Source organism: Antedon bifida, chromosome 10 (assembly GCF_963402885.1).
Source record: "Antedon bifida chromosome 10, ecAntBifi1.1, whole genome shotgun sequence".
NCBI lineage: Eukaryota > Metazoa > Echinodermata > Crinoidea > Comatulida > Antedonidae > Antedon > Antedon bifida.
In genome coordinates, this window is record NC_136235.1 from 3,806,984 (window position 1) to 3,833,502 (window position 26,519).

The 26,519-nt window shown below is 32.4% G+C and overlaps 2 protein-coding genes across 2 annotated transcripts; one reads left to right on the forward strand and one right to left on the reverse strand.

Annotated features, from left to right (window-relative positions):
• The first annotated feature begins 58 nt into the window (after nucleotides 1-58).
• On the forward strand, nucleotides 59-16,523 carry LOC144854076 (uncharacterized). The gene is made up of 11 exons (XM_078711961.1): nucleotides 59-159; nucleotides 1,948-2,611; nucleotides 4,051-4,299; nucleotides 4,668-4,796; nucleotides 5,420-5,667; nucleotides 6,149-6,318; nucleotides 7,248-7,463; nucleotides 11,740-11,883; nucleotides 13,434-13,519; nucleotides 14,444-14,732; nucleotides 15,303-16,523. Exons 2-11 carry the CDS (start codon nucleotides 1,972-1,974, stop codon nucleotides 15,529-15,531), a joined length of 2,400 nt encoding a protein of 799 aa, XP_078568087.1. The 5' UTR covers nucleotides 59-159; nucleotides 1,948-1,971; the 3' UTR covers nucleotides 15,532-16,523.
• Nucleotides 16,524-19,711: 3,188 nt separating this feature from the next.
• On the reverse strand, nucleotides 19,712-26,242 carry LOC144854082 (guanine nucleotide-binding protein subunit beta-5-like). The gene is made up of 8 exons (XM_078711966.1): nucleotides 26,113-26,242; nucleotides 25,313-25,491; nucleotides 24,784-24,860; nucleotides 24,325-24,451; nucleotides 23,379-23,522; nucleotides 22,232-22,372; nucleotides 21,785-21,881; nucleotides 19,712-21,521 (listed from the first exon to the last, which is right to left on the reverse strand). The coding sequence occupies exons 1-8, from the start codon at nucleotides 26,222-26,224 to the stop codon at nucleotides 21,343-21,345; spliced, it is 1,056 nt and encodes a 351-aa protein (XP_078568092.1). The 5' UTR covers nucleotides 26,225-26,242; the 3' UTR covers nucleotides 19,712-21,342.
• Between the last annotated feature and the right edge of the window lie 277 nt (nucleotides 26,243-26,519).

Consider the following 26,519-nt stretch of genomic DNA (forward strand, 5'->3'; position numbering starts at 1 on the left):
GTATGACGTCACCAAACAACAACAAACATATTTTAATAATGTGCTCTGTTGTGTGGTGGTGGTGTTGTTAATAATACGTTCGTCGATGGGAAAAACACATCATTAAAAAGGAAATGCTTTTCCATTGGTTTCGGATGTTATTGAATATAATTTGTTAAGGTATAGTATGTTACATATAGATTATTATAATTTATATAAATAAAAGCGTAATGACAGTGAAACGAGACTATTTAATTCAAAACTAAGTTTAAAGTTGAGTGACACATTTTGGTGTCTAGCCTATAGTAATAGTATATCGCGCTAAAATTGAGGTACTGCTGTATTATTGTAAGACCCACCACACCACCACTGAGTTCACGTTTAACCCAACTAGCCTAGTTACTAGTAGTAGGCCTAGGACAAAATGTGATTAGAGAGCAGATAAACCTATTTCTGATTCTTAATCCTTTTTATATGTACTTCTTGACTTAATTGTGTATCCCGCGTGACTTGACACACTGAATGACATGAGCAAACAATAATAATATATTGAATTTAAATGAAGGATTGAGTTGTAATTTTCCTCAATCAACAAAATCCATTGGGCGAGTGTCTACACTGACTGAGGAGTAAAATCTCTCAGATAAAGTTTATTTTTTTCAGTACAACATCCTATGACCAACAATAATATACAATCAGCTGCAATTGTCATCTTATCTAATTCATACACAACTACAGTAACAGTATAACTCCTACGGGTCAGTCTAATTACCGGAAAAAACCGAAAACAACCACAAACTACTGAAAACAACCGTAAACAACCGAAAACAAAATAAAAAAAATCTAAATACCGAAAACAAATTTGTATAATATTTTTTTTAATGACGCCCTCTACTAATGGGTGTTTCTAAAGCTAAGATTATGCAGAGAGAAAACCGCGCGCGCAAAAGCCAAGGAAGCGTAAGACCCTACGAAATTGTAGTGAGCACAAAATACAACTCAAAATCGTACAAATTCAATGATTTACACTGTAGACTGCAGGGGCGGACGCAGGGGTGTTGCCCCAGTTGCCCGGGCAATCAATCAATAATAATTAATTTGTATTAATTGATTTTAATTGCTAGAATTGATTACATTACCAGAAGTACCTTCGTCGGGTACCTTCCCTGACCTTTGCATTGAACGCAAACAATTTTTGTGTTATACCGGTGGAAAAAACAGGCGTGATACAATCTGTTTGCTACTGTAGCCCGATTATCATTTCTATTTATCATAATTTGTACGTGCGAGAGTACCATTTCTGGCCATCTAGGGGTGTAATTTATATATGTATATTATGTATTGAAAATAGACTGTGAAAAAATGGGAAATTTAGTGCACAACTTAAATTGAGCATAATTATACTGTTTGTTTTTGCCATATAACTTCAAAGGTCAAATGTCTCTTTATCATTTATCTTATGATCATTTAGATATGTCAACTCATTAATAGTTTATTAATATTATACTAGAGTATATTAACTTGTGTCAACATGTCAACTACTATTTGAATTTTAAATTAACCTGGTAATTCAGTACTAGTTTTCTGGTGTGGCCTGTTATTGTGGATTGTTATTGTGATCCAAATCAGGTGAGGATTTTTAGGCGAGGGCTAAACAGGCTTTAGCCCCCCCTCCCCCCCCCCCCTAAAATTTAACTTTAAAAAATAAAATAATGACTATTTTTATTTTTCTGCAACCTGACGGATCTTTTTTATCATTTATGAAATATTTATCCCCTAATCTACAGTATAATGCTGGACCCGCCCCTGCAAATACAGTAGAAGTGCATAGCGTCATGGTTGAAGTCCAGAGAGGTCCTGAGAATCATCTCCTCTGTCAATCATGTTTTATTTTAATTGATTGATACAATGTTATCAAGTAAAGTCAATTTGCAGATTTTAATATTCAAATTATATATTTTCTTTTAGAGTAAGTGAATTGATGCTAAGGCCATGAGCTTGGAAAAAGATTTAAAGGAAGTTGACAAGTTAGTCCAAAAAGGAACATTTTGCATCAAAGAAGGCCATCCAGATGCAGCAGTTTCTGTGTTCCTTGAAGCCCTCAGAAAAGCAGAACTCATAAACAATGGGCACTCTGTGAGAGTATGCTCATGTAATCTAGGTGGTCTGTATCTTCTGCTTGGTGACACTCAAAATGCATTGCAATACCTCGAGAAGAGCTTGCCTCAAAATGGTGCCAGCTATGATTCAGAAGCATTTTACTTAAACGGTGATGTTTACTATAACTTTGGTCTTGCATATCTTATGATTAAAGAGTATGAGAAAGCTATTAGTAATTTAAAGTTTGCTATTGAGAATTTTGACAAAGTTGCCTCGAAGCGAGCATCATCAGCTGAGTCGCACACCTTACTAGCACAGGCTTACACAAGCCTTTCAAATTACAAACAAGGAGCATGCGAATATAAAAAAACTGCCGATATATGTAATGAGTTGCATGATTATTACAAAGCAGTGAAAGCATTAATCAACCAAGCAAATTGTTTATATCATAGTTGTAACCCAGAATCTTGCCTAAATGTTATCAGAAAATGTCCTGAAATATGTAGACAGTTGGAACAAGACACTAAAACAGGTAACCTTTTGTTTGTGTATTCTACAATTTGTTCGCATACAGTAGAACCCCTGTTTTAAAGGAATACCTTCAGGGTCCAACCTAGTGTTACCTTAATACTGTAAGTGTTGGTCATACTGTAGTAATAAACACAATATACTCGGCTATTTTATATTCAACTCATCTTTTCTTGCCTATCATTCTCTAGAAGACGGTTTAGCATAACAACCAAAACGTCAAGACATTCTCAGCCATGTACACTACTTTATTTCCTTTGGAATCACATGGTGTAGTACTGCAAACCTAGCTTTCTAAACTCAAAATAGATTAAATGTTTTTTTACGATCTTAAATTTACAACATAAAATGTTTTCTGATCCATTCATTTTATATTTCTATTAAGATAAATTCATTGGCTATAAAATCTACAGTAAATTGAGGTACTCCACAACAAACAATATATTACTGAATTGTTAATAATGAATTGAACTAATAAAATGTTTATTATATAATAAAAATATCTATACAATACAGTATATCATTGCTGTACTTTTTAATAATACATTAGTAAAGAAGTTCATATTATAGAGATATTGCCTGCTTTGAGGTAAAATATAAGATTTGACATCCCCGAGGAAATGATATTTTGCTTGAGGGAATATATATTTCCAGAAGCGCCAGCTGAGGGAAATATAATCCTTGAGAGCAAAATATCATTCTCGAGGCGAATCACTGTGAGTATTGACCATAAACAGTGTTTCGTCGCATCTTTAGAGGACGAATAACAAAATGAGGGCGCTATGTATGCATAGTTTAAATAGCTCAGTTTAATTATTTCTTCAAGCAAGTTACGTGGTGCGGCGTGTACAACGTTGTCTCATGATGATGTGGACTAGTCTTTGTGATATGAGTTCGAATCCCAGTAGATGACTTTTATTTAATTAGAAAACAAAACCAAAACAAAAATGACTGAAATATGCTTCAGGAAAACATAATTTCTTGAGAAAAATATAATGTTATATACACCCCTTAAGCAGTCAATATCCTTACTAATTCATATCATTCATTTACATTTTGTTTTTATAATCCGAATATATGGAAATTGAGATTTTAACGATTTAAGCTATTTCCATTTCAAGGTCAACATTAGAAATTGATCAATCAACATTGAAATGCTTTATGGCATCTATCATTTTTATTATGTCTTCATCTGATTCATTACATTACATTACTCTCACCCCTTTTGCCACTTTTTGATGACTAATAATATGTTAGTACAATAGTACAGTATGACTCAACATTTAGGTTGTTTAGTACATTATTCCAATTTTATTATCGATTAGCATAGGATGATGCATATTTATCATTATTATAAGAGGATTTTTAGGAACTACTATGAATAACAAAGACCAATATGTTTTACTATTTGTTGTATTTAACACAATTGAATCAATTTTATAGGAAAATTATATCACGATCTTGGTATATTATTTGGAAGAACAAGCGTCGCATCAGATGCTATCGATTGCTTTAAAACAGCTTTAGAGTTATTACCTACTACACCGTCTATCACAACGAATGTAGTACATGATCAGCAAAAGTTATTGAAGTACAGAGCGTCGTGTCTTCAGCACATAGGGGAACTTTTAAATGTTGAACAGCACTACCATGAGTCTTTGCAATATCATAAGAAAACTCTCAGATTACTCGGTAAGTTTATGCGTGTGTGATGCGTGTGTTGGGACGCTGGACTTTTGATCGCACAAATTTAATATTTGTAATATACAGTAGGTAAAAGAATATATATTATTGAGAAACATTTGTTTTTTAATAAAGAACATAATTATTGTTATTATGTTCGATTCATGCATCTTTATAATATAATTTATTATTCAATGATTTTGTTTGTGCAAACAATATTACGAGAGAGATAATGATTGGTTGGTTTACAGCGATCATATAACTGATGAATGAAAACATAATTAGCTCAATTGCCTTCACAAACATATTGTGAGAAATAATTAATTGTTACCAATAAATTCTGTGCAGATAATTATAACAACTGCATGGTTTTTCAGGTGTGTTGAATAGTCAGAAGTCAATGGGAAGGTGTTTTGCCAGCATGGCCTTTTCATACTCTCAATTACATGATTACTTGAAGGCTGAAAAAGCTTATCACAATGCATTACAGAAGATGGAAGAAATTGGTATAGTATTTGATTTTATTAGGGAACTTTCAATTTGTGATAATCATTGACCTACTGTACGACCTAAATACAGTATACTGTGATTTTGTCGTCTGGATCTAGAACCCACAATGTGTTTTCACTTCCAAGAAGAGGAAGGGAGATGGCAGCCAGCCAGCACCTTTTTCCTCTTAAGGTTAAGTTTAGCCCTTAATTTCATAATTTTTAGACCTTCGGCAACCACTTTACTCTAATGTGTACCAGCCCAGACAATTTAGAATATTTGTATTATCATTGATTTATTTGATTGCTTAATTTCTGTTTGCCTTTTAAATAAAATCTTAATATAAATAATATTTTTCTTAAAAAATATAACTGCTAATATGCGCAAAATATGTGTAGTGCAGTATATCTAGTAGAATATACATTTTTAATTTCAATTAAATCACATTTTATTTGTTTGAACATTTTTGATACAGTATTAATGTAATTCTGATAATTAGGTATTTTCAATATTTGATTTACCTGTTGCTTCCTGTATTTCAGCTGCCATTTTGAAATATACGATTCAATACAATTACCTGCATCTCTCATTTTCATTAATCATTTCACTACTCGTTTGAAATTATTCTCTCTACATAAAGGAGATTTAAATGGACAATGTTTAGCGTATGAAAGCTTAGCGGATGTAAACTATGAAGAGCAGGATATTGAGAGAGCGATAGTTCACTATAAACTGTCTTCGTCGATAGCACAGCACATAAATTTAGCACCATCCGTGTGTCGTCGCATTCTCAGCAAACTTGCCAATGTGTTGGAATGTCAGGTGTCTGGTGCTGTAAGGGCAACTTTGAATGGACAGAGGAGGCCAATATCACTGTCCAGAGACAAGGTATATTTCTATTTTTTTTTTTAACCATATTAGTTTATTTTGTTTTGTTTTGATTCCTTCTGTATTTGTAATCTGTTTTTTCAATTTTAAACTATGCATGTTTTTCTTTATGTACAAAATGTTACTTCTTATATTCTTTGTATACTTTTATAGCTTACAATCGTTCTGTTGAAATCAAATCAACATTTCCATTGTCACCACTGTACCGTAGGCCTGCGATCTCGTCCTTTACTTGAGATCACCTATTTTGATTATTGCCAATATTATTGTGTAAAGCCCTTGGCTGCTAATATTTGTCATGCTATAGATTTTGTTTTTATTTTAAAATAAAGTATACCTCAATAAAAATTCAAAATTTATGATAATTAAGTGAGTTAGTGACAGCTTAATAATAACAAAAAATAACAGAAAAACCTTATCAGTGTTTTAAGGGGGATGTTTTATAATGCACTTTCTATTCTATTCTTCTATGATATTTCAGTTCGAAGGTCAAAGCATAATTTCGACACCAATACATGGTATGTTTACCCACAATAAAGTAGTTCCACAGAATCTTGATAGACTTTCACACAAACCAGTTCAACGTAGCACAGGAAAACCTAGTAGCATCCCCACAACAGAACAGACATCACCCCAGAGGAGGTCGACCAGGTATGTGTGATTGAGTGCCGACATTTTAACTTGTTTTCTCCTTTATTTATTAGCTCGTTCACTCATTTTGAAAGTTGAGACTGTGCTGTTTTATAGTTTCTTTCAATTTAAATTTGTAAATATAAATTTAAATAAAAGTTCTCAAAACTAGTTTAGATATTAGAAAATTAGCTATAGTAGATACCACAAAAACAAAACTCTCCAACTAATTTTGTAGTCAAACATAAGTTGCACAATATTGCTTTTATTAAGGAATGCATATTCAAAAACTTTTTGTTTTGTTTATTTTAGCTAGGAATAGACTGACTAGCATGTGAATTATCGCTGTAAATTTATTCATTATATTTCCAAGATTGTGTATTGATGATATTTTATTATGCATACTATTATTTTAAATGTTTTGTAAAGAGAGCCTCATAAAGACACAACATTTTATGTCTTTTACTATCTTTGAATAAGAATAAAAGCTGAAACCAATATCTGGTGGATGAAAGTTACAAGTGGATTCTATATAGCGCCCTCATTTATTATTATAAATTCTGTTTAGTTTAAGTGCTTTAGCGTTACTTAGCGCCCTCAATTATTACTTTTGGCAAAGAATTCAGATACAAGTTTTAAATTGTATCTAGCACCCTAATTTATTATCGTAAATGCATTTACTTTTGTTAAGCACTTTCATACATAGTGTTATATATGTAGAGCAATATCTACCAACTGAAAACCAAAAGCAGTTTTTGTAACATGTTTTGCGCCCTCCTTAATACTATTGGCAAAGAATTTATATTTGTTTTTGTAAGGCGCTTTTAATAAAGTGCACTATAGGAAATCAATACTCCCAGTTGTTAAAATCAATACTAAGTTTAACTAACATGTGTTAGTGAATTACAAATTCATTTATTTGATACATTGAAATTCTTTCTGTTATGTAGGAGAAAGAAGGCGAAAAAATCAAAGGGAAAAAGGCGAACTGGAGCGGCGGAGTTGCCTGTTCCTCAGGGAGTTGTATCGTATGAAAGTGAATCAGAGTTATCAGTTGCCTTACAAGCCATGGCTATGGATGGTATTAATGATAACTTGAATTACGTGTTATCAGATGGTGCAAGTTCTACCAATGAATTATTTGAACAGGCTTATCAAATTCAGAGGTGAGTCTATATACACTTTTATACTCTTGCACAACATTCTAATTTCCATTTATTTCACTTTAAACATAAATTTTAACTCATTTGTGTTCAGAATCATTGTCATTCAAAGAGAACATAAATTTATTGATTTAAAATCATATTTTTAATTCACATGAATTACATGCAATAGACTTACCACAGCCATGCATAATTTACCTTATTAATCATGAGGTGGAGCTGTATCTTGGTGGATGCTTGCCAGATTCATTCTTGACCATATAGTGCAAGGGTTTTTTTTTTCAACTCTACACTCTAAGCCTCAAATGAAAATGAGATTATTATAAGCATGATAGATTATAAAATAGTTTTGACGAGTCGCTTGCTGTTAGATGCGTATGAAATAAATTATTTTAAAGATAACAGGATTCTGTTGTTTTAATGTTGTTATAATACTAAACATTTTTGATAAAAATATTGCAATATAAATGTGTTACTAGTACTGGTTCTTGATACTAGATCACATATGGTAGCTATTGACTGTATACAGTTAGCGCTTATGGACAATACCTGTTGATGCTCAAAACAACATCACTTCCGCAACCCACCAGACCACTATCGTGTATATATATATATATATACATTTTGTTTATGTTTTGTAGCTGAAGCCATCTCTGAGTAACTGCACAGTAAAATAATCTTGAAATTGATTTATAAGCTAAACCCATAGTGAAACTATACTGTATTTTGTGATATGCTGTAAAGCATAGGAAATTAATGTTTATAGTTTGTCACATTCATTACTTGAAATGCAATATCGTTTTGGAAACCTTATCCCATCATCAGTGTAATCAAATTAAATAAGTTATGAAAAACTGCAATGCACTTTTTGACAATTAAATGAGTCACATAGTTAATATAGCTTTATGGTTATGGTGCTCCAGCTACTGACCCCAGAGTCCTGGGTTCAAATCCTGTCAGAATTTTTTATCTTGACAAAAAAAAAACTTCACTCCCAAAATCTTTGTTTAGCTTTAAGACTTGCCACCTTTAAGAAAAATGGATGACACTTGGTTTTCCTTGGCTATATAAATGAAAACATTAAACATTATATTTCAATGAAGATTATCAGTTGGTTAAGTGCATTGCTATTAATAGCACTATAATAAGAATTAAAACGTAATTGCTTCAAGTAGAAAGCTACATTGTCTACAATTGATTTAGTGATCATACCCTTATAACTAATGATATAGCATTATACACTGTCAATGCAATTGAATTAAATTACCTATCTGATGTGAATAAATAATAAAAATAAATAATATGTTTTGTCCTGTGGCAAGACTATTAATCAATTTTGAATTTTCAATTGACATTTTTATCTATTTCAATTGCTTTTAATTGTTAATATTGGTAGGCAGTATAGGATAAATCAAACTGACAGGATAATTTGTCTTTGCATCTAGATACATATAGTTCTATCCTAGCAACCCTTAAACAAATATCGTATCTGTTATTATAAGCCGCCCACAAATGATGAAATGCTTCTTAGATATTACTGACAGAATAAAACAGATTGTCAAAAAGTAACTACATTATTCTGACTTAGTAATTATTATTATTAACTGATTAAACTCATATCATGTAATGTATATAATTTTGCTAAACTGACTGCTATTGAGGCTTGTTTACTGACTGAACTGAATATTATTATTATTAGATAACTGCTTTACTGACTGATAAGAGACTACAGTAGTTTACTGACTGAACTGAATATTATTAGATGACTGATTTACTGATAGGAGACTAGTTTACTGACTGAACTGAATATTATTTAGATGACTGATTTACTGATAAGAGACTAGTTTACTGACTGAACTGAATATTATTAGATGACTGATTTACTGACTGATTTACTGACTGATAAGAGACTAGTTTACTGACTGAACTGAATATTATTAGATGACTGATTTACTGACTGATTTACTGACTGATAGGAGACTAGTTTTACTGACTGAACTGAATATTATTAGATGACTGATTTACTGATAGGAGACTAGTGTACTGACTGAACTGAATATTATTAGATGACTGATTTACTGATAGGAGACTAGTTTAATGACTGAACTGAATATTATTAGATAACTGATTTACTGATAAAAGACTAGTTTACTGACTGAACTGAATATTATTAGATGACTGATTTACTGATAGGAGACTAGTTTACTGACTGAACTGAATATTATTAGATGACTGATTTACTGACTGATAGGAGACTAGTTTACTGACTGAACTGAATATTATTAGATGACTGATTTACTGATAGGAGACTAGTTTACTGACTGAACTGAATATTATTAGATGACTGATTTACTGACTGATAGGAGACTAGTTTACTGTCTGAATGATTAGATGACTAAATTATATAACTAGATAAGTACTAGGAGATTAGTTTACTGACTAAAGTGAATACTAACTGACCACCAATTAATCAATTGCACATGACGGTCTGGATTACTTAAACATGTCTGAACTTATTTGACTGGTTACTGACAGGTTAATTGATGGTTATTAAATCTTCCCACTAAATCATTACCATTTATGATTCCTTTCATTTTTTTATTTACACGTTTTTTCCAATAGTATCCCATTAATGACAAGTTATCAGTAGAAACTTGAATAGAGTGTTGTTGTAGCAACTATCTTCATTAGGTTTTATGTGTAAACCAACACTATGGCAACGCTTTATACACTGTGTGTCTTTTTACCAATTAATTCTGTGTAAAGATAATGGCATTGGACGCGAGATAAATTCTTTTGTATTTAATGCATAATTAATCATAGAAGGTATGATTGTGTGATTGGCTGATTTCCTCATTTGATTTGTGACAATCGGTGTGAAGGCAGAGTCGTTAAATGGTTTTAAAAAGAAGATTTATGCATTTGGTGTACTAGACAAAGTTTATTGTACTTTCTTAAAAACAGAGATTTATTTGCCAATCTTTGATGACAACAACTACGACATTGATTTATCACCATCAGTCAGTATCATGGTAAATTTAACTCTGTAATTTTGTTATCTTTAGATTTAGAATTCAAATTAATTTTTTTATTAGTTATCCGCAATATGCGGATAACTCCTTGTTTGAATTGGATCAATATTTTTTTTCTGTATTGTTCTTCTTTCTTTCTTCCTTTTTTGTGAGTCGCGTTTTTCTAAAATGTGTGAACATAACTGAAATTGCATTTTCTCGAGAACTACTTACAAGAGTAATTTGTGATTTATCATTTTAAAACATAATTTGATTTAATGTACAGGTTTTTTGATACGAGTAGTTTTAAAAAATCTATTTCTTTTCAAATTCACCCGTTTGTTTTTGGCGTTTTCCTGTTCTATTGTTAGTAAACTTAAACTATTTTTAGTTGAAAGGCTGGTTAATACATAACCTTTACACCAAACTCATACACATGCTTGTAGTGAAATTAGCCTAAATCACACACAGCATTAACACACACACAACAATATATATATATATATTTACGGAGAAATCTTATGTAGGAGAATTTTACAGTAGGCGGAGGTATGTACTCTCAGAGTGCCTCTCTAATTTTATATATCACCCTTTCTGTGCAGAACCTCAATTGAGTATAGTTGCCCATAGGTTTGTCACATTGTTGCAGCTTGGCTTCTCAATGTCTTTCTCCTAAATTTTCAATATATTATTATGTTTTAAACATTTTCCTATTTTTTCTAAATGTAATATATTATATTTCAAGTTTAGTTTCATAAATTAAAATATAATTTTAAATAACTTCATTCATTAGTTTTAGTTTATGATATCAAGAATATAAATTAAAATCTTTAATGGTCTGTCTCATATAGTAAACTAATTACAAAATGTACAATGCACAGTGTATGTGTTTAAAGCAACAACGAATACTAGAGAAGTGCAATTATTTGACATGTACAAATATAGAATACCCTGATGATGACATATAATTAATGTAGAAGTATTGAAACATTACACAATGGTTTGTATTGTATTGCTTCAAGTATACCATCTCTGCAGCTGCAGGTTATTGTACACATTGTAATGATCCAATAAAAATTAAGAAAATAAAGCTGGTCTATGTCACCTCATTATTGTTTAGAGTCTGTGGGTCACTGCATTGTCGATGATGTCAGACCATAGCACCACCACCAGTGTTACTTAAAAAAATGAGAGGAGTGTTTGCTTTCTTATCTTTGATTGGATCTAAAATAGAACATCACACATATTTTAAATTTTCTATGTTTTAGTTCATCTTTACCAGATGTAGACGTGAGCTCATCCAGGCCTGGTTCTACCAGAAAGAGAAATGCACCACTTAAGATTCAGCAATCAGGAGATGCTGCGACATCATCATCTTTGACAGACAGTACATCAGATGATCAGACTCCTATGTATGTATCTACTCACAATACAGTAGAACCTCTGTTAAGGGGACACCTTTGGACCCAACAATGTGTAACCCATAATAAGTTTGGCTGTATACCGTTGAAGCATCCTCATTGTCTGCCTTAATATAAAGAGATCAACTGTAATAATAATAATAATAATTCAACATTTATTAGTTTCTATCAATGGTAAAACAATACAATAAAAAAGAATGATAATTTATAATGAGACAATACAAAAATACCATTAATAGAGGATCTTGCAAGAAGAGATTACTTGTCACGCAAGACCCATAAACAAAAGAAAAAAATACATTTGTATATAATTATTAAGTAAAATAAAAAAACAGTTTGAATGTCTAGTTTGAGTACAATGATAATAAATGACTTTTAAGTTTTTTACGAAAAGTTGGAAGAGAGGAAGAGTTAACAATACTAGTATTTAATTGATTTATGTAAACAGATTGTGCTGTTTATACTATGTATATTCATGAATCTATAAATTTGGAAACATGATCTTAAATCGCATGCATTTATTAAGTTACAGTACTGTACATTGCTCAATTCAACATCATCCACATTTCAGCAGTTGAATTGGTAGAAATATTTTGTACAAATTATCATAGATTATTATGATAAATCATCAAAAATCAGAACAATGGCCTTGAAATGTTACACATTAATTACTATTTATTTCAGTTTTTTATGGATATATTTGATTTGTTTTGACTAGTCAATTATGGTTTACAATGTTGCAATCCCTGGTTGCAATCATCATTATCTTATTAAATTTCATTTATAATAATAATTACAGTAGGAACGATTTTAGGTTTGGAAAACATGAATTATTTATTAAATGCATTACTTTTTTCAATCAAACCCTTTTTGTGGCAAAGGTTACATTTATTCTTGAGATCAACATCAACACAGGGTAATGTAATCAAAAGTTGATTAAAATATATTGATCTAATACCGTCACTGCAAATTAAATCGACACACAAATTTCTATCACAATTAAATGAATTTAAAAGATGCAGAATTACTTTCATTAATCTCAATGTGCCATGTCGCCAATCACAATCTGAGGTCACCAATGGTAACTATCTGCAGTAGCAAGGAGGTCACCAATCACGGGCGGATTCATGGGGAGTGCTTACATATAATATTAATCTCAGCTCTAGAATTTTCTGTCAAAAATACGTAGATGTAAAAGAGTAACTCATAATATTATTTTAGATGGGGAGCCCCAAGTGCAGCCCCCTTGATCTGCCCTTTTCAATAACAAATGTACACATTTTAGTGTGAGGTCCCTAATAAGTTACTGTACCTACTGTTTAGTTTCCATTTTTGTTTCAGTTCTCTATAATGGATTATACAGTATAAATAGATTTCTATTGAAGAAGCAATTTTGTGATTTTATTGTCATAAAAACATTTACTGCATTTTATTGATTTACCTTGATTTTTACTAGCATCTCTGTGAAATATGGTTGGCATTTTAATAGCACAGTTTAATGACAATTTATAGAGTATTGTTATTATTAATTTTGTTCGCAGACCTCGATTAAATGGGACATGTGACATTGATGAAGTCGAAGGAAACCATGAGAATGTGGTATATGCGCAGGTGACAAAACATAAACGTAAGTACAGTACCATACACATTTTAATTTCATACCAAAGGTAAAGACATTTTCCCAATAAGGTAATTTTATTTACTTTATTTACTATCACTGTGATAATTATGCTGTATATTCATGTTATTAAGGTTCTAATCTTGTTCAACGTAGCAATTAATTTTGGTAAATTTATATTATTATGCTAGTATAAATATTGAAGATGTTACATGGTTATTGAGAAATGAATCATTTGTTGATTAAATTGTCCATATGTTTATATATATAAATCCAAAGGTAAATTACTGAAAAAAATCCACGTCGGCGAGAAAGTTTGTTTCGTCGTTGGTTCTACTATGCCTAGCCTAGCCCAGTAGCTGGGCTATAATTTCTACCGAAAACAACAGGCCTAAAAAAGGACATGCAAAACATTGTTAGCCTGGACTGGGAGGGATGTAACGTTGTACTTGTAATGCAGAATCCTAGAGTCTCTCGGTATAATTCTCCCCCACAAAATAATAACAATCAAATGTTATCTCATCGGTCCACATTGTTGTTTTGCTGATCATCGTCAATCGTGGAAATAAACAGCATGCTCTGTGAGTGAGGGTTGTCATACTCTAGAGGTCAAAGTGGGGTCAATAATCGCTATTTGTGTTGCAGCTCAAAACTTCTCCGCAATAATCGGTTAAAAAAAGAAATAATCGGTTAAAACATGCAATGGATTGAGTGTTTTTAATCGGTTATTTTTAATCGGTTATTTCATTTTGCTTTTGATACTGTGTTGAAATTATTATTATTATATATGTTTGTATGAGACTAGAATGATAATGAGCTTACAGCAAGATTAATTTAATATTTACCATTTTGTTATTTGAATTTATTGTCGCATGTGTGAAACAGACAAAATAAGGAACTTTACAATTTTCAAAATAATCTTCTATATAAAAGGTGCGGAGGGTAATTCTGCTGCAGATGAGGAGAGGCTATATGAAACTTTAAATTATGGATTAAAGAGCACAGCACCGCTTGGCTCATCAATGCCTATACGTGATCCGCCGTCACCACCACCGCCAACACTACCAAAAAGACACAGTGTACGACATAAGGATCAATCTTCGTCTTCAGAGAGTGAAACAGATGATGATGTTGATGGAAGCACTGATAGCGGGGAAGATGAAATTTCTTATAAGACATATGAGGCACCAAGGTTTATGAAGCAATTATCAAGAGGTCAAAGGTAGGTCAAGAATTCTGTTAAACATAATTCTATTTTGAGAACTACAAGGAACATGCATTCTCATTTTTCATCGGGTATTTTTACATGGTCAAAAAATGTATCATTTCATATCAGTATATACAGGTGAGAGTAAAGTGTGTTGCTTTATAAGGGTTCCTGTTGACCTTAGTGCCAGAGTTCTGATTCATTACTGTAAAACAACTTCACCCTGTAAAGCTCTGTCTACACTATCAAACTTTATGTGACAAAAAAATGTGATGTGCTCATATATGGACATGATGATGTCATATCAATACCATATTTGGGAATATCACTACCATATTTGGGCACATCACACTTTTTTTGTCAAACTAGTTTGATAGTGTAGACAGAGATTTAGCCAAAATTGACACTGCACGATATACTGTAGTTTATCCATCCTGTAAATGTGCTGTTGAATGCAAGTGAATAGAAAAAACGAGTTTATTATCTTGTAAGTGGCAATTATGTATATTTAATTATCGAATGATATGGTTATAGAGAAAGAAATTTTGGGACACAGTATTTTAATTTGTTTAATTCTGTTTTCAGAGAAAAAGGACTTTATCAGATTGCTTTACAGAAATCAAATTCAAAAACATTTATTGATGCAGTAAATAAAGTCAAAGAGAACAATAGGAAATTATCAGAAAGTCAGAATAGCTCACAAAATCTGTCAGAAAATCCTTCTAGTTCAATGACATCTATGAAGTCATCAGGCTCAGAATTGTCAACAAAATCTACCATGTCAACCAAGTCTAAAGCATGTGTTGTTATGTGAGAAAAACTGTTCCATTCCACCATGTGGCAGTAACATATGCTCAAGCGATTACGACCAGGAGTGCAGTATAACATATTTAGCAGCATTAGAAGGCTGTTCCTCAAGTCACGATCATACTGTGATTAAGGCGCTGACCACCTGATAGTGGTGTGTGATCAGTAATCACCATAGAGTTGAATGTATTATGACAACATGCATGTGTACTGTATCATGTGGACAACATACAGTGCTTGTCTATTATGTGGACGGGTCAGTGGTGTAATGCAGGGTGCAAAGGCCTCTGGTTTATCACTCCTAAGGGCCCTCCAATGCTGGGTAGTTGAATTGTGTCTGCTTATGCCCTGTTGCCCCTTAAGCCTTGGGGCCCCGGGGTTTAGCCAGTGAGTGCTTATAGCTGTTACGCCACTGGGACGGGTATATCAACAGGCAGTTACAGGTACAACATCTGTGTGTGTTTATATAGTCTTCAATATTTTTGCTTATGATCTGGCAAGATTATTTTCCAAGACTGATAATCGTTTGCCATGTTTAAGTATCCGATGGTTATGCTTCCATCAGAAAAACAAATGGGTACAAGAGAATTTTTGCTTATATCTTCGTACACATTTTTAGGTACTTCAGTACACAGAACGAGACTCAACATGCTCAAAACCAGACTTATGATTTCATAATCTTTTTTTCTTTTATTCTGGAAGAAGAAATACAGAAAAAAGTCTTGATATATACAAATTTCTTGCTGTAGGAAGGCAAAATTGTTATTAATATAACAAGCTGTACAAATCTATATAACTACAGTACCAGCGCCTCCAACGCCAATTATTTAGTTACTAAAATTATAAAAACCATGCATGATGTTATACACCAATATAAATACATATTTGTGTGTAATTATATTATACAAATATATGATAGTATTAGTTAATTCTTATGTTTATTATTGAAGCTTTATAAGGATTTTCCATATATTTCAATAAAGATACATTAAGAAAGAATACCAATTGATTTTTGTATGAACTTATAAAACGATGGGACACCATGTCATACATACAGAACCTTGGTTTCCTATAACTAAATTTCATCATTTCTCATATTACTCAATGTATGCAGGTTTCCTAACCATGTAAGCACACACTATCAAAAGCATATTTGTCAAAAATTCATATATTATTAAATCAGAAATGCATTCATTTTTTCCAATCAATACAAATATTTCTTTTGATAAATTGACATTGTATGTATACTTTAAACTAATTAATTTAGATTTGGATCTAAATGGAGAAACACAAAAAAAAGCGAAAAGCTAAATCAAAACGATTAAGTAAAACAGCCAGAAAAGTTAATAACAGAGCTTTCGGGCAACACTAGCCCTCATCAGTTCAAGTTCTGGCATATTAGCCATGACCAATTGTTATATATATATAAAACTCGCAAAGAAAAAGAAAACCACTGGGAATTACAACTTAAAACCACAAAACCTTTTGGACTTAACATTAGGAACATACTCCCAGATCGGTACAATTATTCCATTGACTACCAATGCTGATGAAGGGCTCCATTGAGATCCAGCCACTGATACCCACAGCATTGTCATTTTTTCAGTAATTTGCCTTTGGATTTATATATACATGTGTATATATATATAACAATTGATCATGGCTAATATGCCAGAACAACAAATTTCCACATACATATACAATACAAGATGTTTCAGAAGAATGGATATCACACAACGTGTAATAATGGTGAAGAATTAGTTTGTAGACACAATAACAATAGAGAAAACCATATGTATCTTGAAATTTGTCTTTCAGCTCAAGCATTTCCAATGTAGATATAGCAAGAGTAAAGCAAGAGGGAGCCCTTTCAGTGACTTATGACCTACTCATATTGCAACGTTGGTTGTCATCTGGACCTAGAATCCTTTAAAAATGTCTGTTTGAAAAGAAACACGACATAAATACAATCTGAGCAATGTTTAAATTCTGTTTAACCATTTATTATTCATAAATGCATTTACACCAATGTAAAACATTAAAAGCATGCAAATAAAGTACAGTTTTAATATAGTTGTTTTTACCTTGTCAATAATAAATTACATGGAATAGACATAAACTATCAAATACTAGATTAATAGCAACATACATATTATTACATATTGAATAAATAATGTCCAAATATGGATTGCTACATTTTTTACAGATTGGCATAATAATTATTAATTGAGGCGAGATCTAGTCATTATTTAAATTGTATGTTATAGTATTAAACAAGATATTCATTAGATTGTAGTTACACAACATCTGAGATGCCAAGAAACCAATGCATTTATAACATTATTTGAATACAATAAAGGTCCAGATGACAACCAGCAATATGAGTAGGTCACTGAAAGGGCTCCCTCTTTCTTTACTTAAACATATTTAAGCATAAATACATAATTAAGTATATAGTGTTTTTTATTACAGTTGTCAATAAAGATGACAATGTCTCTGGTAATTATTGTCAACTCCAATCAAAATATTGGCAAGATATTAAAGACGTTTTGCGATGTTTATGTATTCAATTTAATCCATGGTAACATTTAATGCTTGACTGATCAAGCGGCCGCAACATGCTTTGTTTCAGGCAAGTTTTGTAAATAATTTTTCAGAAGCATATTGACCAAGTTCAAGCCATCTCAGTATTATATTAGAACTACAATAATCAATAATGTGAAATAATATAAAAATATATAGACCACTATTTACTCTTGGCTATGAATTTAAGCAAATTATAGATCCAAGCTGAAGTGGCCTTGTTCATCTTTCAATTCTCTATAACATGTACAATAATAAAGGCTGGACATGACACAATAACCTAATTAAACATCTGCTCGCTGTAATATAAAAATTGATACCAATATCTGAAAAGAACAAACACTTTACTATTGTAGTTTGTATACAATAATTACACTAAGTGCTATTACCAATGTTTGTAATTGACTACTAGAATGTTAATCTGTTACCATGGTGATGTAAATGAAAAATTTGCCTTTTGCTCATTCAAGAATGCCTATTATAGTTTTCCTATAGCAGCTATCAAAATCATATGATGTAGTAGCATAGAAAAAATGAATAACTTTTTGAGAATGCTGTCAGTAAACCCATGTATTAAGTGCTAGACTTTTTGAGAATGCTGTAAGTAAACCCATGTATTGAAGTGCTAGACAAGTAGAGCAGAAATACACCCTATGTGGAAGCGAAATAAAGAGTGTTGATGTTGCTAAATACCTTGGCGTCAACATCTCCCAAGATATGAAGTGGAACTCCCATGTGGATGCCATAACCTCCAAGGCAGATAGTGCACTCAACTTTTTGCGAAGAAACGTGTGTGTGAGGAATAACGGATAAAAGGCCTTGCATATAAATGTTGTGTACTATTATCTATTAGAGTATTCTAACACCGTCTGGGACCCATATAATTCCAATTTAATTGGTAAACTTGAAATGGTACAGAGAAGAGCGGCTAGATTTGCCTGCAACAACTATAAGCGCACGTCAAGTGTAACCGAAATGATGAAGGTCCTTGGTTGGGAAACCTTGAAGGAGAGGAGGAGGATAGCTCGACTGCTAATGTTCCACAAGATACACTACTGCAATGTAGCAGCCGATATGAAATTGGTCATGAAAAACACTTGTCGACCCAGTCGGAGAGAGAACAGTCAATCATACCATATTCCTCACTCAACAGTGGATTAATTTAGGTATTCATTCTTTCCACACACTGCCATCGACTGGAATCATCTACCAGATAAGGTTGTAAATTGTACTTCCATTCTGGAATTCAAAACCCATATTGTCCAAACTTAATTAATAGGGTACCCCTTATCACAACTTACTCTCTGGGGGTCTCTGTCTTGGTGACAGCTTGCTGGGCACCTGGATGGCTGAGGCGGGGTAAATGGGTATCCGGCTACTTTATTCTGCCTACATCTGAAGTTGGCTCCAAATACGAAGAAGAAGAAGGAAAACACGTATAAATATATTCACAAATACATGTAAAAAGATTTAGATTAGGGGTAGACTAAGAGAAGAATCAAAATGAACTTGTGGGGGTCACTGACTCGACTGTAAATCCTGACGTCGGGATTATCATACCAGGAAGACATCTACACTATTAATTTAAGCTAGATAAAACATCATACAAAATATATATATAAATAAAAAGCTATCATCACTCAGTGAAACTATAAAAAACAAAACAGAGGTAATTTAAAACAAATAAATATATATATATACCTGTACTGTATTAGCACCAAGTAATTGTACTAAATGTGTATAAATGGTCTAGTGATGCTACTAAACAACATTTAGATCTAATATTATACGGTGGCTACTGGGTTAAAATTGAGCTGGGTGCATATAGCATACTTATACATACAGTACTTAATACAGTAGACCAAATGCTTCAAAATTCAAATTTAAACACCTCATATTTATAAAATTTAAAAAAGTTATTCTATGGTTACATTACATAAATACAACATTTATATGATACAGTGTATAAATTAACTAAAAATAATACAGTGAAGTGGAGGATGATGGACTTTGTATCAGCCAGGTTGAGCCTTTAGCTTTTCCAATGGCCTTTACAACTAGTTGTTTTATGACTCTGTATGTTACCTTGCATAAAAATACAATCTTAAATAATAAACACAGTTACAATAATTAATGACAATGAATTCCTAGAAAGCCTTCTTATTATGGTCCTTTTAGTACCCATCACTCCAATCATAGATTTTAAATATAGCACTTTTTAAAAGAATTATCATCATTCAAAAAAACAAAATGAACTTAGCACAATTTTAATACTGTTAACAATTAAAAGTTATTAAATATTATACACTATGTTAAAGAATCGGTAAACTAGAATTATTATGTTCGTAATATATAATATATTGTCATTTTATACAAAGAATGGGTAATTGCACATAGTCCTAATTTGTAATACAAAAATGTCTTATACAATTATTAAATATACTATCAAAAGTTACAACTAAAAAAATGACAAGAATGTATACACTCACAGTGACCATCAATATGTTATATTACTTTAAACAACAGAAGGACATGATTGTAATAATGCTCTTTAATTTAACTATTACATATTTTGTTTACATTTTTATGTGGTAAAAAGTAACATGGGAGGAAAATGTTAATTTTTAAATCTAAAGTTAAAATATAAAAAACGTAAACTTTATATTTTAACTTCATGAACTGCTGGGTAAGAGAAGAACACAGGCTCTCTTTTGTGTTTCCTACCAACTTATTCTTTGGCGCGATACCCCTTTACATCGCCTAGCAAAACTCTGGATTTTACACACATCAAGGTGTCAACACCAGAGTTCAAACTACCAAAGTTTAACATCTTGAAATTCTGGGGATACAATGTCATCTAGGGACACAATGTCAAATGTACGGAGGCGACCATTTATTTAAATGTATTTGGAATACTTCAAATATTTTCTTATTGGACATTTTCATGGCATTACCACACTTGTTGATTATCAACCCTTTGACTAATTTATAGTAAGCTTAAAATAGTACATTTTCCTGAATGTCCTTCTGTTGAATTACCTTATTGCTTAACGTAATAAGATAATTATTGCTACATAAAATCAAATTTAGCACAATTATTTTTTTCCATTTAATAATAACCTTCAAATTAAATTGGTCCCTAATCTTCTACAAACATTTTTGGGCAATAACAAACTAAGGCATGAATTGAAGGTTCTATACATGTAAAATTGTAACAATGAAATGTGTTAGATTTTTAGGCCCAGATTCTTAGGGTATAGTCCCAGCTTCCAGTACACAGAGCTGTTCCGTCTGGGGAGATACAGAGACAGCTTACCCTGTTTTCATGTCCATTCAACATTGCCAGCCTGTTTGCTTTAAGGGTGTCCCAGATATTGACAGAGTAATCGTTGTAGCCAGCGAATAACAAACGACCTGTAGAATAAAGTGTAAAATATCTATTTTATTTGCAGTAGTTTTTATAACAATAGCTCTCAATTACATTTGAAAGATTTTATAAGTCTCTTCTATTGATTGTTTTAATATGGAAAAAGCTTCCCGATATTGTAGAAATTTATTATATAGGCTCTACTAGTAAGGCTATATGTTGTTAACTAAAGACAAAAATGCATTGTCCCATCAATGGAAACTGCCTGGCTAACATTTATCACATGGTGGCCATGCAGCCACTTACTTACCACTAAGTGAGAAGTCTAATGAGGTAGCACCAAAAATAATGCTTTCTTTCCCATAGCAATTAATCTCTCTATCAGCTCGCAAGTCATACAAACGACACTATAGTGGAAAAGTAGAATATTGTGTGATATAAACATAGAATTGCAAGACAAGTGTTAGGTTATAAATATTTCTTATCTTATAACTTAAAATAATGTCATTCATATGATGATTTTTAGCCATATGAGGAATATTAAGTACACTTAATTAAATTAAGAGTACAAAATACATAAAACACAATTAAAAACTGCTTGATTTGAATTGCCGTGTTATAAATTTGTATGTATTATTATAGCATCAAGTCCTGACTACTTATTAAATACACAGAACTGTAACATAAATTGGAACTTTTCTCATTGACCAGTCATCAAACGCATATATTAGATAGTGGCCCCTAAATTAACACTTACTGTTGCATCATCAGATGCTGTGGCAAATGCATCTCCGCTGGGAAAGAAACGAATGGCATTAATATCCGACTGATGGCCTTCAAATGACTGCACGCACTGACCGTTCCTCATGTCCCACACCAATGCTTGTTTATCACAGCCCTACAACAAATTATTTAGAATATCATGAAGTTGAATCAAGATTATGTATATATATCACCCTAGGTTGCCTCCATTACGGGCTATTATTGAGAAACATATGCCCATTCTACAGTCCACAGAATGTCTCAGGACTGTTTTTCAGGAACCACACATTATTGCATTTCGTAGACTTCCCAACCTTTGTGATATATTAGTAAGATCCAAATTTAAGAGTGAAATTAACTCTCATGTCACCTTTGCGGCAAATCATGCAGAACTTGTTCACTGGTTGACTCTACTGGTTCAGTCCGATAAAAAAAGTTCAATACATAGAATTAAGCCATATGTACTGTATTTTATTATACTGATTACTTGTTTTATTTTTATTCTTGTATATTGATTTTATTTAAGGACTGTGTTTATTGAGAATTTGTAATCATTTTTATCATATTAAAGTTTTAATTATTGTAATTTTAAGATTTATCCTTTTCGGCTCTCTGTTTTTTTCTTATTATCAATCATCTAATATAAATCTCATTCCACCTAGGAGTTAAATTGCAAATCCATTTTTATTTAACAATGCAGTAGATGGCTATTGAAGATCTAACACCCATGCTACGTGCATGTTTTTTTCTTTTGTGGCAATGGCGGGCCGGTTACATAATAATGTCGCTTCCTTTATGTATAGCGCGAAGCGCATCATGAATCGCAGCTTCTTTCATGTATTTTCTCCCCTAAATCAAAGCAGTGGAAATCGCACTTATCTGGGAGGGGTGACTACAAACTAGTTTATATTAGGGGTAACACAGATTGTTTTCTCTACCACCAATTGAAACTACAAAATAACATATTCAAAGTCTGATTTAATTAATCTTCATTTTTCATGTTTTTGGGGGACAGTACATCTTTAATTATGAACTAGAAGTTATTGAAAAGCATCTATTCTCTGCTAAATGTGTTTAAATAATTTGTTTATATAATTATTGACATGCATTATACTAACTATAATTTTAAGTAGAACACTTACACCAGATACAAATGTATGACAGGCTTCTGAGGGTGAAAGGTCAAGTGACATTACATCAGCATCATGACCATGGAAACTTTGCAACAGCTGACCACTTTCAACATCCCATAATGCACAGGTACTGTCACCACTTCCTGTCAGAATCTAATAGAAAATAGGATTTAAAATGTAAACGTTGAACCGTAATAATTTCCCGTGCTATTAATATCTTTCTACTTTATTTCTATATCATTTTCTCCAGGCATCATTCTACTACATATATTCACAACTCATGTTTTGTAATTCACCTGAAGAGTGTGACCAGTGCTGGCCATACGAAACAAGCTTGTAGTGAATAAATATGAAGTTATCTTAGTTCATCTTGTATCGTTTTATTTTATTTAGCTCTACCTCCGTGTATCAAGCACTCTATCCAAGTGTTCTTATTCATATATTTATATAGTTGATTGTGTTGTCTATAGTTTACATTTGTTATTGTGTAATACATGTGCAATTCAGCCATGTGTGCCATGTATGCACTTTTAAATGTGAATTTTTGAATAAAAATACCGAGATATCTGAATAATTTATATATTATATTCACAACTATATATACTAAACTGATATTCTATCAGTACCTGATGATGACCTATGGTCAAAAGTACTCGTATAATAAATATTTTATTTTGAGGCAGAAACAAGAAATTTGTTTTTCTTTCCTAATATTTACTATTTTATCTTTATGTCTCAAGCTAGCTACTGCTCTATTATCCTAACAATAAGCATCTTAATTATAATCTTTATATCACAATATTATTGTCTTCTTTCTATTGACTTATAGTTTTTTTTGGTTAAATCAACAACCAAAGCACATACTGTACAGCAAAGCGCTATATAAATTCATTATTGAGATTGTGTACATGGAAAAGAATTTGCTAACTAATTGAAACTGTAGCATGCAACTTGCCTGTTGGTCAGAATTGGTAAATGTACAGCACGACACATAGCTGGTGTGCATGGCAACTGCTCTCTTTTTGCTTGACAAATCTTCCTCTTGGTTTAGCATGTATACACAGCATTTATTATCCAGTCCTCTGGGAAAAAAAGTTCAATATACATTTTTCACTGGCTGTACACTTATAGAAAATGAATATGCTGAAATTCACAAATTTAGCGCCAACTGCAAACAGGATTAGCATAAGGTCATATGTCAAATTGGGAAAGAGGGGATGTTTAGCTGAAATGCAACCAATTTGGACCGCATTGGAAATCGGCTGTTTTTTTCCGGCCTAATGGGTGTTCCTGATGCTCGTTATTTTGTCTGATGAAATTCTAATGTTGAGCATCAAATAAATTCAATCAATCAATAAAGAATACTATAGTTTTTTTAATCAGGTTTTTTTATTTTTTGTTGTCTGATACTAACCCACAAGCAACCATTGTTCCTGAAGGTGCATATGAACATGCCATCACCCATGTTGTTGGCATTGTGATGCTGTGTTCCTATAAAACCAAATAAACATTTAATTACCTATCATTGCAATTTAGTATTAATAATTCCATCTACCACAAAGTATTTACTGCAGGTTTTTTAGCTTGGCCTAACTTACTCTATGCAAATTAGCAAAAATAGCAGAGTCAGAACTATTTCTGTATTATTTTTATACTTAAGTATGCTCGTTTAAAAATGGAGAATAGGTACTAACAAAGCTCCTATCATCACTTTTTAAGCTTCAAAGACATACATAAGAAATCCGTCTCTATTTTACCATCACCAAAATGTAAACATTTTTTAATTCTGTCACCACTAAACTTGCATCAAAATACCACAACCAAAACCACCTAGTCATGTCCACCACCACTGTGTACCATGGTTTTAGGTGTCAATGATCACATCCATCAATCATAAGTCTAGTGTATCCATCAAACACTGATGATTTCCATTAATTGTTTACCCGATTTGTAGTAAATGCATCCCATACAATAACTTTTCCATCTTGTGAGGAGCTGACCAAATGGCGTTTATCCCTGGCCCATTCCATGCACAGTACCTTTCCCTGATGTCCCTTCAGAATTCGACGAGGCTTCATACTTAACTGAGGTAATGCTTCCAGCTTTTCAGCTACAACAGTTACTGTATATTTTTTTTCAAAAAACAGAATTCATAAATATTAATATAGTTAGGCCTATATATTATGTAGCCTAGGGCCTAGGCTAGATAGATTGGTCTATAATGAATGTTTCCATGCAGCATACAGGCTAGAAAAACCAGTTTTAAAAGCAGTTTATTTTGTACTCCTTAAATAGTAAAAATAAATACACAAAACAAATAATAAATAGGGCCTATGCTATAGACAGTTTGTGCTTTTAGTTTTGCCCAAACGATTCCCAACCTTTCACACTTTTTCCTTCCTTGCCTAGCTAGCCTAGGCCTTGTTGTCTCTAGAGTAATAGGGCTTGCTAGAGATGGGTAGCCTACTAGCATTAGTTACTAATGTCTCTATTCTAGCCTTCATCGAGAGTACTTTTATCGCCAACGACCTCCCCTCCGAGCCTACTCTCTAGCTAGGCCTAGGTCTGTCTGACTAGCTAGGCTAGGTCTAGGCCCTAGTAGTAGTTAGGCTAGCTAGCTAGGACCCAGCCCAGGCTAGCCTAGCTAGGAAGGAGCCTAGGCCTAGCTAGCAAGCTATAATTAAATAAATATATATGTGTACTTCTAGGCCTAGTATTAAAATATGCAAAAGATTAAATATACATTCTATGTCATTTAATTTCTTTCGTTCTTCTTCTAATTTTGTCTTTAATGCCTCTGCTTCCCTTGCCAAAGCAGCCAAACCTTCATCTCTTCCTCCTCCGTGAACAGCCATTTTTCTAATGTTTATTTATTTTTCGCTATTATAGAGGGCGTAAATATCACAAATTTTGCGCACAGATTTCTGATAATAAGTGAAGATAAGTTTCTGAGCATGCGCAGAATGCATTGTACGACAGGTCGTCGATTTGTGTATATAGTTTTTCCGTGTAGTACCCTAGTTATCTTCATTTCCGTATACGTCCGTAATATTAGGCCGAATTTCCGTAGTACAGAGAATTATATCGGTAGCAGAGCAAAATTTGCTTCTTTCTGCAAATTTCCTATGATTAATTTCTTTGTTTTATATT